Raw genomic sequence first — 17,560 nt, 5'->3', positions numbered from 1 at the left:
GCTACAGTAAAAAATAAACAGCCGACGACATTCAGTATTTTTTCTCCAATGAAAGTTTTTTCTTTTCTTTTTTCTTGCTGCTATATGTGTATTGAAGCAGCCTCCCTCCTACTATACTAGCTTAATACCCCCTTGGTCTACGAACATTAGAAACCAATTTAAAAATGTTCTTGAGGTGTAATAAATAACAGAATAGCCTCTCCCATTAATGCATAACTTCTTAATATGCATCTGTAACAGATCCGTTCTCGGCTTTGTTCACTCCAGTCGGCCACGTCACAGAAGGGGGGGAGAACGGGTTGACATTCCTGAGCTCTGCTCAAATTTCCTAAAATCTCAGTCCTCCTTTAACTGCGAGCCAGACTGCTGTTCTCTGTCCTCTTCAAAACTGCAGCCTTCCAAAATGGTATGGGAGAAAATATGCGTTTTTGGTGAACAAAAAAAAAAAATCTTTGAACCTTGAATGTAGTGTTTCTGCTAGACAGCATTTTATCGCTCAACCTTGTATCTTGTTTTTCTTCGCAGATGTTTAAAAGTATCCCTGTAATTATTCTGCTTGCCATCGCCTGCGCGCATGCTGAGGTATGTTGCATGGTTTTCTTTCTTTCTTTCTTTCTTTCTTAAAAAAAAAACGAATGGTAGGCAACATGTTACAGATTATTTTTGTAACCGTAAAAACTGTACATGTTTATATATACTTTTTTCTTTACTGTTGGAAAACATAGCGACTTTTTAAATTCGAATTTCAGTTGCCTAGCGTCAATTTGAGAACTCATTGGAAACAGAACTTGCAAGGAGTCCAAAGTAACAAGACAGAACTGATAGAACAGTCAGAAGATTTGGGCGTTGTAGCTGAGTGTTAAATGTTTTTTCTTTGGCAGAGTAGCCTACACTTGCTCTTGTAAATGGAAATGTAATGTAGCCTACATTTGGTTTTGCTCAAATCCAATGTTACTATGTCAAAATTGAGATTGGTTACATAATCCACAGAATACACTAATATATAATATATATATATATATATATATATAATATATAATATCTATATATATTATTATTATATTATATATATATATATATAAGATATATTCTGGTAAACTTCAGTGGTTGTTGATTGTATATTTAACATTCAGTAATGCACTTTTATATATGTTACAAATTGTACCAAATCTTCAAATCTTGAAAATAATATTATAATAATATTATTGTACGAAAAAACATACACATATCATAAATTAATACTATTCACATAAAAAAAAAAAAAAAAAAAATGTAATTAAAGTTTCGTTAGTTTGAAATACCTACTTGGTGAATTCTGTAAATTATGTTTTAAATATTGATATTAATCTTCAACACCATTTAACAATGGATACTTGTTTGGACTGAAACTGTAAAACATGTTATTCCTAAAACATTTATTAAATTTGGCCTTGATGTGTCATAAAAATAAGCAATACAAAACTCTTCCTTACAAAATGAGCTTTGAAAATAGCAAACAATATATAGTTACTCTACGTTGCTTAGAAAATGTTTGCTAGTACAGGACAGTGTCTCGTTTTAATGTCTTAATGCTACAATTAGCAGCCCACCCAAAAAGCCAGGGTCACTGGTACACAAATGTTTGTGCAGGAAATACTGGCGATTTTGTTTGAAATTGAAAGTACCATTCTCGGGCAAAAGAGTTGACACAATACAGCACTAAGATACACTCTGCATTCCTGAGTTGCTTTATAGCCCAGTCATGTACAGTTGATGAACCCAAAAATATATATATATATATATATATATATATATATATATATATATATATATATATATATATATATATATATATATATATATATAAACACACACATATGTATATCTACAGTATGTCTGTCTATGTTTAACATATAGTTGTATTTGAACCTATGTAGGGGCCATACATCCTTGAAGAGGTGTTGACATTGTGCTATACTATTACACAAATATAACAATAGAACAAAGATTGTTGTTGTTTGCTAGTTGGCAAAATGTAACAGAAAAGGGACATGAGGTCCTGACGCCTCTTTGTAAACACAGCTGCTGTCTTCTGATAGGTATCTGCTGTGTGCAATGCATCCAGACAAAGCATGGCCACCTAAGTGGCACTTCACACTGTCCTTTCCCTGATTATACAAATAAAGCCTCTGACAAACAAGACATGCACTGAAGTGAGGTGTTAGGTCAGCTGTTTAGTTATATACTGTAGCTGTCTCGTCACCGAATACCAGGCTAGCATTAGATAAAGCTGCTGGACACCTGGCAACAAACTGAGCCTTTAAAGGCAGCAAAGGCTTTTAGATAACATAAGTCAAGCTTTTCGAGTCAACTTGCTGGAAATCACTTTGTATATCTCACAGATGTCTAATATAATGTTAATATAATTACTTTTAAAAGCATTCAATATTAATGCGGATTATATTAGCAACTGAACCTGTGCAATAGAAGTAGTTCAAAAAGTACACAGCTTAAAAAGCTTTTATGCCGAAAAGTCTCATAAGGCCTATAGTCAACGCATTGTTTTTACTGTATTTTCAGCTTTTACCAAACTTAAAATGAATATGCCCAATACTTTTATATATTAATAATGTCCGTTTATTATAAATATAAATCAGAGGTACTTTTGATCAAGTTTCAGCCAGAAATGAGCTCATCTAGGTTTGTTTCACAGTGCTCTGCACACTGCACACCTCCCTCTCTGGAAAAGCTGACTGTTTTGGATAAACTAACTGAAACAGTGTGGTTGAGGGTAGGACCATGAGTAAATTAATGTACTTAGATCATGGGGGAAAAATCTCTGCGAAATTAATTAGGTGTCACTCATCCGTTAAAGCGTATTAATGTTATAAATTCGTAAACTTGCAGAACAGTATTCAGTTTGACTGCTGATGCTCAAAGCTGTGTGCTTGCTTCAAGTCTGGATAGAGAGGAACGTCTGCGATTAATACTCTGGTACTGTATAAGATCTTCTGTAGAGCTAACAGAAAAGGAAATTAATTAACAACACAATGTACATACAGTTTCTTGACACAGCTGGAACCCATCATTTCTTCACTGTGGGGCAGATAAGATCTATTTTACAATTATGTGGTGTAATTTGAAATTCCAATCAGACATTCCTCTCTTACCTCATTTTTTGTTGCTCACATGATTATGGTGCTTCAAAGTCATGAACCCACCTACAGCTAAAATTGCCACACATAAAATTAAAAGGAGAGTTCAGCTCATTTGGAATAAGCTGGGAATGTAGCAAGTATGATTGTCTGAAAAGATTTCCAACAGAATGCAGTTGAATCAGAGTAGTGAGAAAGAGCTATCTGAAAAAGGCCATTTTCGTGCGTGGAGCTGATGCTAATGTTGTTGATGGGAGGCCTAGCAATCGGAGAGACAGCTTGCCTTGGTCCTCTGTACTGTAGTTACTGACAAGATACAAAAATAAAACATTGAAAAAGGCCTTGTCTGTGTACTGTGGTTCAAAAGGCTTGCTCTAGATTATGAGAAGTCCATTTTTCAATTTACAGTTTTTTTTTCCATCCTCAAGTTCAGTATACACAGTACAGTCAAATGTCAGATTGCTTATATTATTACCCTTACAACTTTCATCCACCAATCAGAAAGCTCTATTAGATGGCACAGCCTTTACGGAAGATGACCATGAAACAAAATGTCTAGCTTAAAAGAAAAAAAAAAAAAACATTGAAAAGCAGCTTTAATTTAAAGATTTCAATCTTCAGCAACAAACGCACTGTTAATGGTTTCAAAACCCAATCAAACTTTTATTATTTACCTTCGTAGTTCTACAGTACCTTTCCAAAGTGGTCAGCTACCAGACAGAAAATCCCTCTAACAAGGGTTATTATTGAAAATGAATCTGCATTGTTTTGAAAATATTGTTTATTTATCGCAATTTTTCACTTCTGAAACCAATTTTAATAACTTTTGTCTTCAGTAAAACGACAATGCTGAAACAACCCCCTGTGCCTAACCCCCATATCACCTGGCTACTTGCCAGTTGGGTCCCAAAGGTCAAGTCCTTAGTACAAAAAGACAACAGTATTATGGCTTAGAAATACTCTCTACAATTACAGTACATTTAGGTCTTTATTACAGCTGAAGATTTATACACCTTTTTTTGTTCACCATTCTTTCTCGTTTGCACAGAAACTGGGAGAAAGCCTCATTGTTCAGGCCCCAGTAATTGTAGCCTGGAGGTTGGCATGCTTCGCATGCTGTTTTAACTGTTAGCAGATGTGCTCGGTCTTTGTTGCAGGCCAAGCAAGCTTGGGTCTCTTTTTCTTTCTTTCATATAAAGAACTAAATGCAGTCTCTGGGAGGAAGGGTTTAACTTGTATTCGTAGCTGTCCTCCAGAATTATTTTTATATCCACATTTACCTTGATACTGTGTGTGTTCTTTCAAAAACCAGGATGCTATAACTACATATGGAATTGCAGGCTTTGGCAGGCAAACGGCTAAGGGAACTTGAAAAATGTGTACAAGCTTAATAAACTTTCTGACCTGGCCAAATTCCAGCCTGGATAGCCCCAACAATTCCCCCATGTCCACACAGTAATGAACATGAATCTTTGAAGATTCAAAATTGTTGTTGAGAATATTGGATAATTGCTTTGTTCGTGCGGTCCCCAACTCTTCCAGCAGTGTCAGCAGTTAAAACCTCTTCTCTTCACCCACGTAGAGTGAATTCTAGTGATAAAGAAAACTCTTTATTTTCTATGACAGAAGCAGACACAGGAGACCACTGCCTTTATCAGTGTCAGTACATTTTTTCGTGCTTACAAAAACAGGGAAAACTCATTAACAGACATATACTTTCAAGTCCCCAAGAAACGTAACAATAAAACTGACATAAGCTCTTGCTTGAATATGTGTGCGTCTCTATAATTAATTTTCTTGGTTTCCATGGCACAGCCTGTGAATGTACTGCATGTGCGATTCACATCATTCTCTATCTTGTCTATCTCCAAGAGCAAAGCTGGAAAGGTGTTGTAACGTCCTTATTACATTTAGTACAAATCACTTGTTATTTTCATATACCTTTTATATTTCTAAAAACCTATTTGAATACTCTGTTGTTCTTATAAAAATTAGAACCTCTCTCCCCACACCACCTCTGTCAAAACGAACCAATGTTTACAAGTGTAAATGAATACACCAACTCCCCTCCTAGCAATAATAGAAATGCTGAGCCTTTAGATAGTTCACCAGGTTTGGCATGGCAATTCCCTTCAAATCAATAAACCAGATCACTGAACATTTTCTGAAAAAAAATCTTTGGATTTTGCTTCCACTAATATTATGTAAAAACGATTCCACTCAGAGGATTAGCTGGTTGGGTTTATAAAACATCCACATGTGTTCTCTTTTTTACCTAGTTATGGCTAGTGCATTTCATAATTTACTGTTTTTCCAGAAATGGAAAACTTGCCACATGCATATATTTCTATGACTACAGTTGTAGTTTTCAATCTTGCGTAGTAATGTTCAAGATATTTTCTGCTACAGCATTCAAGTCTTCAGTGAAGGATTACTTCCTTCATATTTTTTGACGTAAAATATTAGGGGGGCAGTTCCAGGTAAAATCCTCAAAAATGCAGGCATGTTTATTTATTTATTTTTTTGTTGTTGTTCTAAATGTATGGGATAAGATTGGAATTCTTGCAGTGGCATTCCTTAAGACAAAAGAAAATGGCTTCCAAGAGCAGCATAATGTATATACCAGTGAAAAAGGGGCAGGGAATGTGTTCCTGTACCATTACTCAGTGTCCCCTGGGGAAGGGTGCAGTCTAGACAGCCTTTGCTTAGGTCTGAATTCTTTTGGATGAAGAAAGTGCTCTGTGCTTTCTTCTCAAATATTTGCCTTTCTTTCTATTTCAATGTAATGGCAGTTGCTGTTTTTCCCCTTAGTCCAGGAAAGCTCCCTTAGCTGATATAAATGCTGAGACATGATGGCCTTGCTAGCAATTGCTGCACTCTACAAATAGATGGTATTTCTTGGTAGACCCTCTCCATTTTCTATATGGTAGGAAATAATTTTGTCACAACTGAAAAATAGCATTTCACATTTTCTGCTACCTCCAGTTCTTTTTTTATCTCAGAAAAACTAAAGCTGCTGGTAAAGTGACCTTCTGGCGATTATTATAGACCAAATCAATGGATTCTGCACTCAGCAACTCTATAGTCTGACATCTTCATTTTGCATGTCTTTTTTTTGTGCTGAGGTGTTCTAAAGCAGGCACAATGTTGCTGATACCAGCAACATATTTATAACAGTAATTGGTTCTATCGTTTTGATTTATGATAATGCCTTGGGTTAATTTGGGTGTGATGTGAAGCTGGAACACAGTTTCTGAACCTTAAGAACTGCTAGAGAAAGTTCAGCCTAATTAAGTGTTAAGTTAATTTAAAAATGTGGAAGTCTCTAAGTAGTAGATAATGAGCTAAGGGGGTGGTTAGGCCTGAAGCCTGAAGGGATGAGCACTCAAAACTTTCTTTAGGTCTTTATCTGGCAGTTAGAGACCAACACTGAACAGAAAATATTACCTTTTAAATATATTTTAAATATGTTAACATGTAGAAGCTCCCGCAATGTGATGTGGAGACTCCATCAACCCAGGACAATTAGTATAAGTGTTAAACTGGGGACATGCAAACTGTATGAATGCAGTTCAAGGAGGTAAAGAGAAGATGGATTAGGTGGGTCTGGGACGAATTCTAATACATTTAACAACGAAGCTGTCGAGTCTGTAAATAATAACCTTCTCACACCAAAATCTCTGGTATACCTTTCTGTTTACTGTTTTTTTCTTTTATTTTTTTTAATTAATTTTCCAATTTTCTCTGAAGTATTTGGAACGTCCAGTTAGTTATTCAACCTGGCTCACCACTGCAGCCCTTGAACTAACTCGAGAGAGTGAGGCCAAGCACTCATGTCCTCTGAAACAAGTGCCGTCAATTGAACGCTTTTTTGTTGGCTCTGCAAGCCTGCCATGTGGCCATATCAGAACTTAGTGTCAGAGGACCATGCGGTTCTGAACTGTATACAGGCTGGCCTGCAAGCGCCTGGCTAGCCACAGGGGTCGCTGGTGTGTGGTGACCCAAGGACTCCACAGCCAACCTAACCCCTACCCTGCCCAGGCTGCCGCCCCCTGGGAACTCCCACCCACGGTCAGTGGTGGCATAGCTTGGGTTTGAACTGGCAATCTCCAAGCTATAGGGTGCATCCTGCACTTGAACAAAGTGCCTTTACCGGATGCGCCACTCGGGAGCCCCTCTGTTTATTTTTTTAATTAAAGCGGATTGATAGGCCTTGTTTAAAACACAGTAATGAGGCTTTTTGTTTACACTTGCTAGAGTTCACTGGCAGATAACTACCTGAAATGTTGCGTCTTGATTTGTGGAGGCAGTGTCCAGCGTTCTATTAGGATTATAATTACCAATTGTGTCTACCTGGAATTAATCTGTAGCTACTGTCATGTATAGGATGCTGGATTCAAATGCTAACTTGGTTACTGACATATGTGGTGTTTTCCTTTGTAAATAGGAGCAGGACCAAACTGGAAACAAGATGTCAGTTTCTTCAGATGTTTCCACTTGCAAATATTTTAACTAACCTTGTGCACTGCATTGTAATTGTTTTATGTTAAGTTATATATCCAGTTCATTCTCAGTCGTCAAAAGCCTTCTAAGTGTGTTTCTAACTAATGACTGCAGAAGGCCCACCCTTAATCTGGGACTTGCTTCTTTGGCTTCAACCACTACGTCTGAGTGATTTTGAACAATTTGGGTTTGGATGAAATGCAACCCTAGTGCCTGCAGTTGAAGGTCAGTACATTAGGGCAGGGCAATTAAATTCTCTGCAGATCACCACCCCCCAACTCACTAGTGGGATAACTTAATCTGCAAATGCAATGTTTTTCTTGGAATAGTTACTGTTTGTTTGTTTGTTTGTTTGTTTATTTGTTTGTTTTTTTTGGAGGGGGGGGTTATATTGTTTATAAAAGAAAGTATCAGGGATGATCTTAAAAAATAGATCATAGCTCCTTTGAGGTGTCTAACTGTTAAAAAGGATCTTTATGTGTGTTTGTGTGTCTGTTGTGAGATTGTGCACGCTGATATAAACGTTGTGAATAGAGTTTCTTAGTGAACTGAGTCCTGGAATCTTGGTTTCAAGGTGAAAATTTCTTAATACAGCTTCACATTAATCAAGTGAACAGAGTTGTAACTGTATCAAGGTATTACCTTACAGGGAGGGTTAGTGTCTGTCTGTGACCTTTGGTGCGCACAATCAATCTTTTCCTGTCTGCCCAGATGCACTTGTGATACCAAAGCAGTATCAAAAAAGTAAAAAGTCTGACTCTGGCTAACGGTCCTCTAATTTAGAAGGATGCAAAACATTTCTATTTTATTGATGGCAAATGTTTCGACTAGAGGTCTTCTTCTATATCTTCAAAAAGTTACATTTCAATTCAGCACTAGTGAGCGTGAAATATGTGTGGGTGCTATTTTATTGGTGGAACTGATTGAAGTGGCAGAAAGGGCAGTGTTGAAAGACTACTGAACAGGTTCCTTGCTACACTGTACACTCTCTGATTTGGAGCCTGGCTGGTATTTTACATTAGGCTCAGTGTTACAAGGCTTCCTAGTGTTATATTAACTTTTCAGGCCAGATGCTTTCTATTCTCAGTAGTTTTGTTATTTGCGTAGTCTAAGTTTGTGATGCTGTTTGTTAGAGTGTCAACCAAAACCTTGGTTAAAACGAAATGTTGAATATTTAAATGACTAATGTTTTATTTCCATCAATCACTGAGATGGACATGACGGTGATTTGAAATCAATCCTCTTCTTTCCAGCTGTAGATGAGTTGCTTCAATGCAGTTTGATCTGGGACAGCAAAAGTTTGAAATAAGTCCTGAAAGAATTTGTTGTAATGGAGGTAAATACCTAATGAGCGTCCAATGCAAAAAAATTGACAGGTTGAGAGCTGTGAACTATACTATTAGGCAAATAAAGTAGTTGAGGTAATATTTCTTCAGGGTTAAAAGTGGTAAGAAGGTAATTACAATGGCTGTTTTACCAACCATTTAAAGAGCATTTAACGGTAAACCTATAAAAACATTATGTGTGCAGTCGGTTGGAAAAATATAAGAACATTTCCAATAACCGTGAAACCTGCAATAAAGCTGCTTATGACTGTGTAAGGAAAGTGGTTTACAAAGGTCAGGTCAGCGTTGCTAAGCAACCAGCACCAGCAGTAATTTATGATAACTAGCCTTTCTATTTTCTCAAAGTTAGATCGCAACTGTAAAGCCAATCAAAGTAATTTCTTATTCAACAAGCGCATCTTCTGAAAGGTCATCCATCCCAGACTTGATTCTTTGTCATTTATAAAGGCCCATGTTCATCACATCAGAACTGTCAGAGAGGAGCCTGATTCTTTTGTGTGGGAGGGTTTAATTTTACAGAAGTACTCACTGGAAGGGAGTAAAAAAGGTTTCTTATCTCCCTATCCCCGAAACATATTTGCCTTTTTTCATTCATATGTACAGTATGCTGATATAACCATGTATGTGTTCAGAATATATTGCACAATCGTATTTAAAATCAATTTTACTTGACTAATCGGGCACAAATCATTAATTGTGAGATAATTTGGTGCAAAAGAACATTCAAGTCATGCCAAGCGCAGTAGTTGGGAAATGGAATAATTCATGATGTGTGTGTCTGATCGAACGGTGTCGTTTTGAGACTTGGTGTAGAAGTTATTCTCGACTGGAATGCGAATGTTTTATTGTCCCCTGTACTGCTGATGTATATCTCCTGAGCCACTGGTTTTCATATACACTGTGAGGGCAGAATCTGGGTGTAAATGGAGACGTCTGATTTGGAAATTGTTCCCCAAGTTCTCTTAAATTGATAGTGGAGAATCACATTCGCTGCTTTTACAACAAATGTATTTTTAGGTACTATATGTTCCTAGTAAAAACCTCCAAAATAACTTGTTCACACAAAAGATATAATATGTCTGCCTGACAGTGGGTCACTGTAGGTTCAATGTATTTCCACATCCCCTGTGACCTTGATCAATTTCATTATGACTGCAGGGTAACGCAGAAATGCAAAAGTGCTGCACTTGGATTGTTTAAATGCTCCTAATGTGTTTCAAAGACACTTAACAGCAATTCACAAAGAAAAGAGTCATTTTGCAATTTACTTTTACATTTCATTGCCACGTCTGGCTTGAAAAGATCAACACACAAGGGGAGTCTGAAGCAGCACAACACAGATGTGATTTACATGCATACCTATAACATAGGCTAATACAAGAGGTGCACAACAATAACATTTAAGGTGGTATTTCATGTTGCTGAGTTAAGTTGCCTCTTTCATCTCTCCCAACATTCTCCTTAAATTACTAACATCTAATGGTACCATGCAAGTAAAATATTCCTGAATAAACTGAGATATTAAAAGACTGTCAGGGGGCACTGAAAATAAACAAGGTTTTAAACCCCATTTTAATTGTGCCGCGTGTTTTGTGGCCCTGTGTAAGCTCAGCCTGTGAAGAAGCCTTTTGCTGGAGAAATGGCCTACACTATAGTGCTTTATTTCCTGCTGCCTTTCTTTTTAGTTTACATATCAGTGCCTCTTACCACCACACTGTCATTAAAGTGGAATGTGCACTTCCATCTGCTCTAGATTAGCCATGTTTGTACAACCACTGGCTTCACTGCAGACGCAAGGGGGGTTCCTGTGTTAGAATATATATTGGAATATATATTGTGTGACCTCTGTGGGAAACAGTTATACAAGGAGTGGTTCTCTTTTTTTTTTGTTTTATTGTATCTGTTACGTGTGAGGACTACTTGGACTACGTGTGTGTGTGTGTGTGTGTGTGTTTTTATATATATATATATATATATATATATATATATATATATATATATAATATATACAATTTTGCCTTGAGTTTTGTTAGCCAGTATAGCATTCATATCAGAATATTTCATTCTGTATTCTTATTATCCTATAATGTGTGTTCTCTGTCATGTATATTTTATTTATTATTATTATTATTATTATTATTATTATTATTATTATTATTATTATTATTATTATTATTATTATTATTATTATTTATTATTATTATTATTATTATTATTTTTTTATTATTATTATTTCTTCTTAGACAGTTGTTTAGCATGCTGTTTATTCCAGGAAAAAATAATTGCTTCAAACACCTAGACTGCTTCAGAAAAGACTCCCAAAAGCTGAACTTGACCAAGTAGAGGTGTTCAGCTGTAAATTCTGTCTGTAGCTTTACTAGCACACAGATGCATGAGGGGGCAGCTGTACACGGTATTTTTAAAACCCTTCAGAAATTCAACTTTAGGGATTCTTTTCAAAAGCAGCCCTGTGGTTAAAAAACAGCAGTACCAGGGAACTTTTAATATTCAATACACAGCATTGTTGCATAGTTTCATAATATTGTAAACAAAAAAAAAAACAAGAGGATGTGTACTGCCACTTGTAAAACCTTTGAAACAAAGTACTATACAGGACTGTATATGTCACTTGAAGTCATTTACAACAGAAAACAAAAAACTAATGTCTTCCTTTAAATTATTTGTTTAAGAAGCTTTGTTTAGCAAATTATCGTGAACTTGATTGAAAACAGCTATATGACTGAAAACTATTGGTGTTTTTTTTATTATTTAAAGTGTTTTAGCCATCATGGATCTCATTTGTTGTTTAAGAGTACGATTCGAACAGTTAGTTTTTGCTTTTGTGGATTAGCGCACAACTCATTATCACATTAAATGGTTTTATGCTAGGCTCAGGAGGCAGCCTCTCATTTCCTCTTCAGCGAACCTCAGTTTTCTTGTATGATGATTTTAATGTTTCCTTTGAGATGTCCTGCCGTGCAGAAGATTCAGTTCCAGGTCAAAGGGCAAACAGCACCAACAGCTGTGCTCTTTCAGCGACACATTTCATTTAAAGATATTATTGTACGGTTTGTTGGAACTACAATATTGCAGTTAAATATGCAGTAGTATCAATCTGCACAAAAAACAAATAGTGACTAAAATGCCTTCATGACTTTAATCTCTCCAGGAGACTAGATACTTTGCCCTGCTTCCCATGACTCTGGAACACTACACAGACACTCAGTGAGGTAGGGTTGAGCTTGCAATTTCACTGCTTATCACTGCTCCTTGGAGGTTCCAGGCAGGAAACCAGAGCTGGATAGCATCCTGCACTCCAGGGATTTCCAAAGAAAACATGGGTTGCTGTTGCAGCCACGAGCAGTGGACAAGGATTTAGTATTGACTGCAATCCCACATGGCCTCTCCAGAAAGTGAGAGGATGTCATTGCTGTCTCATCTGCAGTTCTTCATGGAGTTTGCCTGCCCATCTTCAGATCTTTCTTTGTTTTAGTCTTTCTCAATACCCCTTAGATCAAAGAGAAAGTGTCTCCGTTTGTTAACATCAGTACATCATAGTTTCTAATTCAGTCTGACAGGATGCTAATAATAATGCCAAAACCTGTATTTCCAAAGCAAAATGCAATACAGAATGAGCTGCCAAATTATTTGCAAAGTTTCAATAAATAAAGCCAAAGTTTAATATTATCAGCTAATTCAGAACAAAATGGTAGTGGTTACAAATTTGAGAATTCAAATTCAATACATTGTAATTAACTTGGATTAAAAGGCCACTTTTTTTATTAACCCTGAGGCGGCAATTTTGCCACAGAGAGATCACAATTAAAGAATGAAACCCTGCATCCCCAGAGCTGCAGAAGTAATTAAATAATAAACCTGCAGCAGAGGAGGGATAATAAGCGTGCGTTTGTTGCTCTGTGGTCAATAGTAATTACTGGTAAATTGAATGAAAGCTCAAAACATCCAGGAGCAGACTGGGTCCCTTTCCATTTCTAACTCTGTTTTCACAGTACAAGCATTTGTGTCTTTGCTCAGTTTAAAAATAATTTAACCTAAAACAGCTTTTACTGAAAATCCATTAAAGTATCTATCCTTAAGGCCCAGCTGAACCGCTAGCCTCAGAAATAATAATTGCACTCAGATTAACATTATCAGATGGGAGACTTTATGACTAATGCACTGGCGTGATGGTTGAGAGAGGAGGGAGGGAGACAGAAATAACAGTGTCTGTGGGAACTGAGCAATGAAAGCATGACTGAGAAGCCAGATGTGGCCTTCTTTTAAAGAAACAAGCAATTGCCTAACAGTTTTTGTTTGTCCACAACCTAGCTGTTGTCTGAGAGTTTCATATTTGGCTCACAGTGTTTAGAGGGTTCAATTCAATTTTACTGCCAGCCAAAGCTGCTTTGATCTCAGTTTACTGAAAATCTCAGGTCAGATGTTGAGTGGGAAGAACAAAGCTATAGATTAGTTTGGAAATAGGGGTTTGTTTGTATGTGTCTGTGTTGCTAGCTGAGTAGGCTTTGACACTTACATTAATGATAATGACAGTTGATTGTTTTAAGTGCCATAGGCTGCAGTCCTATGTTGGAATAATCCATTTGTGAAGCCTTAAAGGAACCTTCACCAGTCACACTATTAGGCAGTTATACTGTATGCAACCCCAAAGACTGATTTGTGTATGGGAGTTAGATTAACCTGACATCATAAAATCAAGTTGAGGACTGCAGAATCAGACTTTAAAAATGATATTTCTCAACACCGCGTTTTCCTGCATATCCAGGCTCAATTAAGGAACTCTGACGTGGTTAAGGTGCCTGTAAAAAGAGATTTCATACACAACTGCTGTCTCGAGCTCTTACCTCACTTATTATCCCCAAGACTTGTTCATACGCAGATGTTTATAATAGAGCTAGAAAATTAGGTACAACATTCCTTACCACAAGTTATTGAGAGTATCAGAAGCTGGGGATATATAGACTAACCTGTCCTTTAAACTCTCAATCATTAAGCTTTGACAAACTTTACATTCAAATATATGCACTGTACATACAGTACTTATGGCAGGCGTTTTATGCTACTCCTACATAATTTAAGTTATTATGCGTTATACTGCAATGTTTTAAACAGAAAACTGTTTCCTGTCTTAGTAATAGTTTTGAAACTTTTAAGATGCCAGCAGTCTAGAGCTGGATGGAATGGCATTTCATTACATTAACTGGTGTCTGTCTGGGTTTAGTGCTGGAAATGGCTTGGGGGAGAAGGGGGGTTAATTGGATGGGGCTCTCTCTTGTATTTTTTGGGTTGTATCTGGCAGTTGCTGATTGGTCGGTTGTTCTACATGTACGGCTGTGACTGGTGGATGCAGTTGCTTGCCTTTCCAGCCTCTCTACAGATGTGCTGTGCAGAAATATTTGGGTCAGCAATGTCTGCAATTAAACAGCCAGCTCTTTACCACTCTTCTGGGAGATGGATTTACCTGTATACTGCATTTATATTATAGCTAGACACTATCCATGTTATACAATACGTGTTAAATGTCAAAACTTTATTTCATAAGGACAGAAAAAGTTATTTATTATTATTATTTTTTTTAATTACTGTATTTTCCATTCAGTTAGATTTTATGGTTTTTTTTTTTTTTTTTTGCACACTAGGTAGCATTTCAGACATATTTTATAGGTAACAAGTTCAGCTCTGTCTTCTGAATGCACAACAGAGCATGGAGTGGATCACACTGATGTGCAATGAGAGTCCTAGCCCTTTATCTTGATATAAACAAGCCCTTTAAAAAAAAAAAAAACAACACCATTTCACATATTTAAAACTTTACATAGCCAGTAGAGCCAGTAGACGGCATGATAATACAATACATGAGAATGGAGAGATTAAAGGAATAAGTATAAAAAACTAACGTCTTGGCTAATAATTTACACTCCTTGTAAATACCGTTGTTTAACAGACCTGTGGGAACAACCTTTTGTTTTGAACTGGCTGTTATCTCGGTAACAAAACTCAACCAGTGTATTACTTTTGTGAGTTTTAACTAAGGCCCCCACTGTGGTGATAGTTAGAGACCATTTAGCAGAATTGAGAAAAGAAAAAAACAAACTTATCTTTTATATAACCTTTAAGTTTATATTTTACTTTTTTTAAATGTTTCTGCGTTCTGAGGTAGCCCCTCAGCTCACAGTCACCCTGGAGATAGGAGCTCCACGTTGCTATAGAAACAGAAGGACCAGGGTCTCCTGGGACTTCAGTAGAGAAAGTATCTATCAGACTGAAATTCCCTTGCTTGTGATTTTTCTTTTTTCAACTACCTTCTCGGGTAACAATGACTGCTTTTTAAAACTAACATGTCACCGGTGAAACAGCCTTCTGTGATATAAAAAAGACATCCAAGGTCATCTGTTGCTGGCAGTTATATAGTGCCTTTCATACCACTGTATCTCAAAGCACTTTAAATGTCAGTTAAAACAGAACAAAAGTATGCACTATCAAGATGTAGTTACAAAATAATTAAAATAATAATATCAATAGCAGCAAATAAAACAATCGACGAGAACAAGAAGTAAGTCTTTTATCTTGACTTAAAAATATAGACAGATGCAGCATCTCTAATAGAAAAGGGCAATATGTGCCACAGTCTGGAGGCATTGTAACTAATGCACTTCCTTCTCTCGTTTGCAATTTTACCTTTGGGAGGCACAAGAGGTTTATATGGGGACAGAATATCTTTTGGGTAATCCGGTGGCAAGCCATTTAGTGCTCTTTATAAGTCAATAGTAAGACTTTAAAATCAATTCGAAAACTCACTGGAAGCCAGTGCAGTGATGCCTACACAGGAGTTATCAAGGCAGTTCATCCTGAGAAACTCCAGAACAAGCTGGAAGCAACAGGAATTCTGCAAAGCTGGCAGAAGTGACCTTTTTAATTCCTGTTTGTCTATTTCCTAAAGGCAATGCACTGCAGTACCCTTGTGCACAGGTAGCAGATGCAAGCATTATGTTGAAAAGAGGAGGAGACGAAATGCTTTGACCATTAAAACAACACCAGGGTCTCCCAAGTCCCGTGTCCTCAGTTAACACTGGAAAGCGTTTTTAGCATTGGAGATTCAAAATCATCTGATATGAGGGACAGGTGTTTCTCCCTCAGTGCTAAGAGAGTGTGCTAAGAGAACCACTGCCATCAGCTGCCAGTGATGCACAGTATATATATTTTTTTGTATCCCAGTGTCACTTTCTAACAGGGAGTAAAGGTCAGGTGGGAACTATGGCTGCCAAAATAGGGTGTGCATGGCCTGTAGTTGTCTTCTGTGGCTTGTGTGAGTAACCATCTGTCAACCATAAATTTAAACAGCATCTTTTTTGTTTTTGTTATGTAACGACACAGCAGTGCTCGCAGAGCCAGAGTCCAACAGCGAGTACAAGAAAGGAGAGGTTAAGAGAGAAAGCTAGAATCCATCTGTAATCTTCACACAGGGAGACAGGAACGACTGCAGAAAGGAAATGTTTTCATGGAGATATGAGCCATCAAACAGACCTCTTTAGCGGTTTACTCCCTCTCATAATGTTTTGTGGCCTTTCCCTTTAAAACCTTGTCAAAGTGACTTTCATTGCAGAATGCCTTAGATTTATTTTCAGAAGTGAATCATCAAAGTAGCAAACTGCAGCTGGTGTTCTACAGAGCATCAAACAGATTATTTTTTAAGAGCATAAGACACTTGGCTATTACTTTCAGTCTTTTGTAAGCATTCTTGGGGGGAGTTGAGAGGTAATGATTACCTGTGATAAAAAGTTCATGTAATGCTTGCTTACTGGCAAACCAGGTCCAAACCTTTCTCCCTGTAATCTACCAAGATAAAAGCTATCTGGGGTCTGTAATCATCTGCATGTTTGAAGGGAAAAAAGGGACTACTGAACCACCTTTGATTGTGAGAACTGTGAAGCATTTTGTGTTCTGCTTTTAAGCTTAACAGTAACCCATTAACAGTTTTTTTTTTTTTTTTTTTAAATAAAAATATGATCTTGACATTTAAAAAGACAGCTAGAGCCACCTTGTGTCTTTCCTGGTTACTGCATAAAAATAAATAAATAAATAGATAGATAAAATACCATGTTAAGCAGGGCCTGTAATACATTTTTTTTCTAAAACATTATCTATGTAAAGATCACTAATATTTTGTTTTAAGTAGGGTATCATATTGTGTGTCCTCGTTTGTAAAGTACATATGAATGCAATCTCTTGGTGAACGCAGTATTTGATATAATTAAGGTTGGGGATCTAAACATTTTTACTCAGTGTTTGTGGTTCCACAGTTTAGTGTCAGCTTACTAGGGAAGGGCTAAACTGTGCTACCATAGTTTTTCATACGAGTCTGTGTATATAAAACAGGAAACCGTAACATTTATTCAGAAACCTGTTTTTGGCTGTATTGGTCAAGCATCACTTTGCATTCCACAGCTGCCTCCACATCAACCCTAAAATCATAATTCAGCCATCCAAGAAATTAGTAATATCCAATATACTGTAGTGTGGTACCAGAGATCAATCTCTGCCCTGCATTCCAGAAAGCGT

The 17,560-nt window shown here is 36.9% G+C and overlaps 1 protein-coding gene across 1 annotated transcript in view; it reads left to right on the top strand.

Moving 5' to 3' along the window:
* The first annotated feature begins 290 nt into the window (after positions 1-290).
* LOC121327779 (follistatin-related protein 1-like) overlaps positions 291-17,560 on the top strand; it is a 40,818-nt gene continuing 23,548 nt past the window's right edge. Inside the window, exons 1-2 of the mRNA XM_041271992.1 lie at positions 291-406; positions 526-582. Of these exons, the coding sequence (XP_041127926.1) occupies positions 404-406; positions 526-582 (60 nt within the window). The 5' untranslated portion in view covers positions 291-403. The remainder of the gene's footprint in view (positions 407-525; positions 583-17,560) is intronic.

This window comes from Polyodon spathula, chromosome 15 (genome assembly GCF_017654505.1).
Source record: "Polyodon spathula isolate WHYD16114869_AA chromosome 15, ASM1765450v1, whole genome shotgun sequence".
Classification (NCBI taxonomy): domain Eukaryota; kingdom Metazoa; phylum Chordata; class Actinopteri; order Acipenseriformes; family Polyodontidae; genus Polyodon; species Polyodon spathula.
Note: the sequence above shows the minus strand (reverse complement) of the source record. Positions and strands in the feature narration are given on the sequence as shown.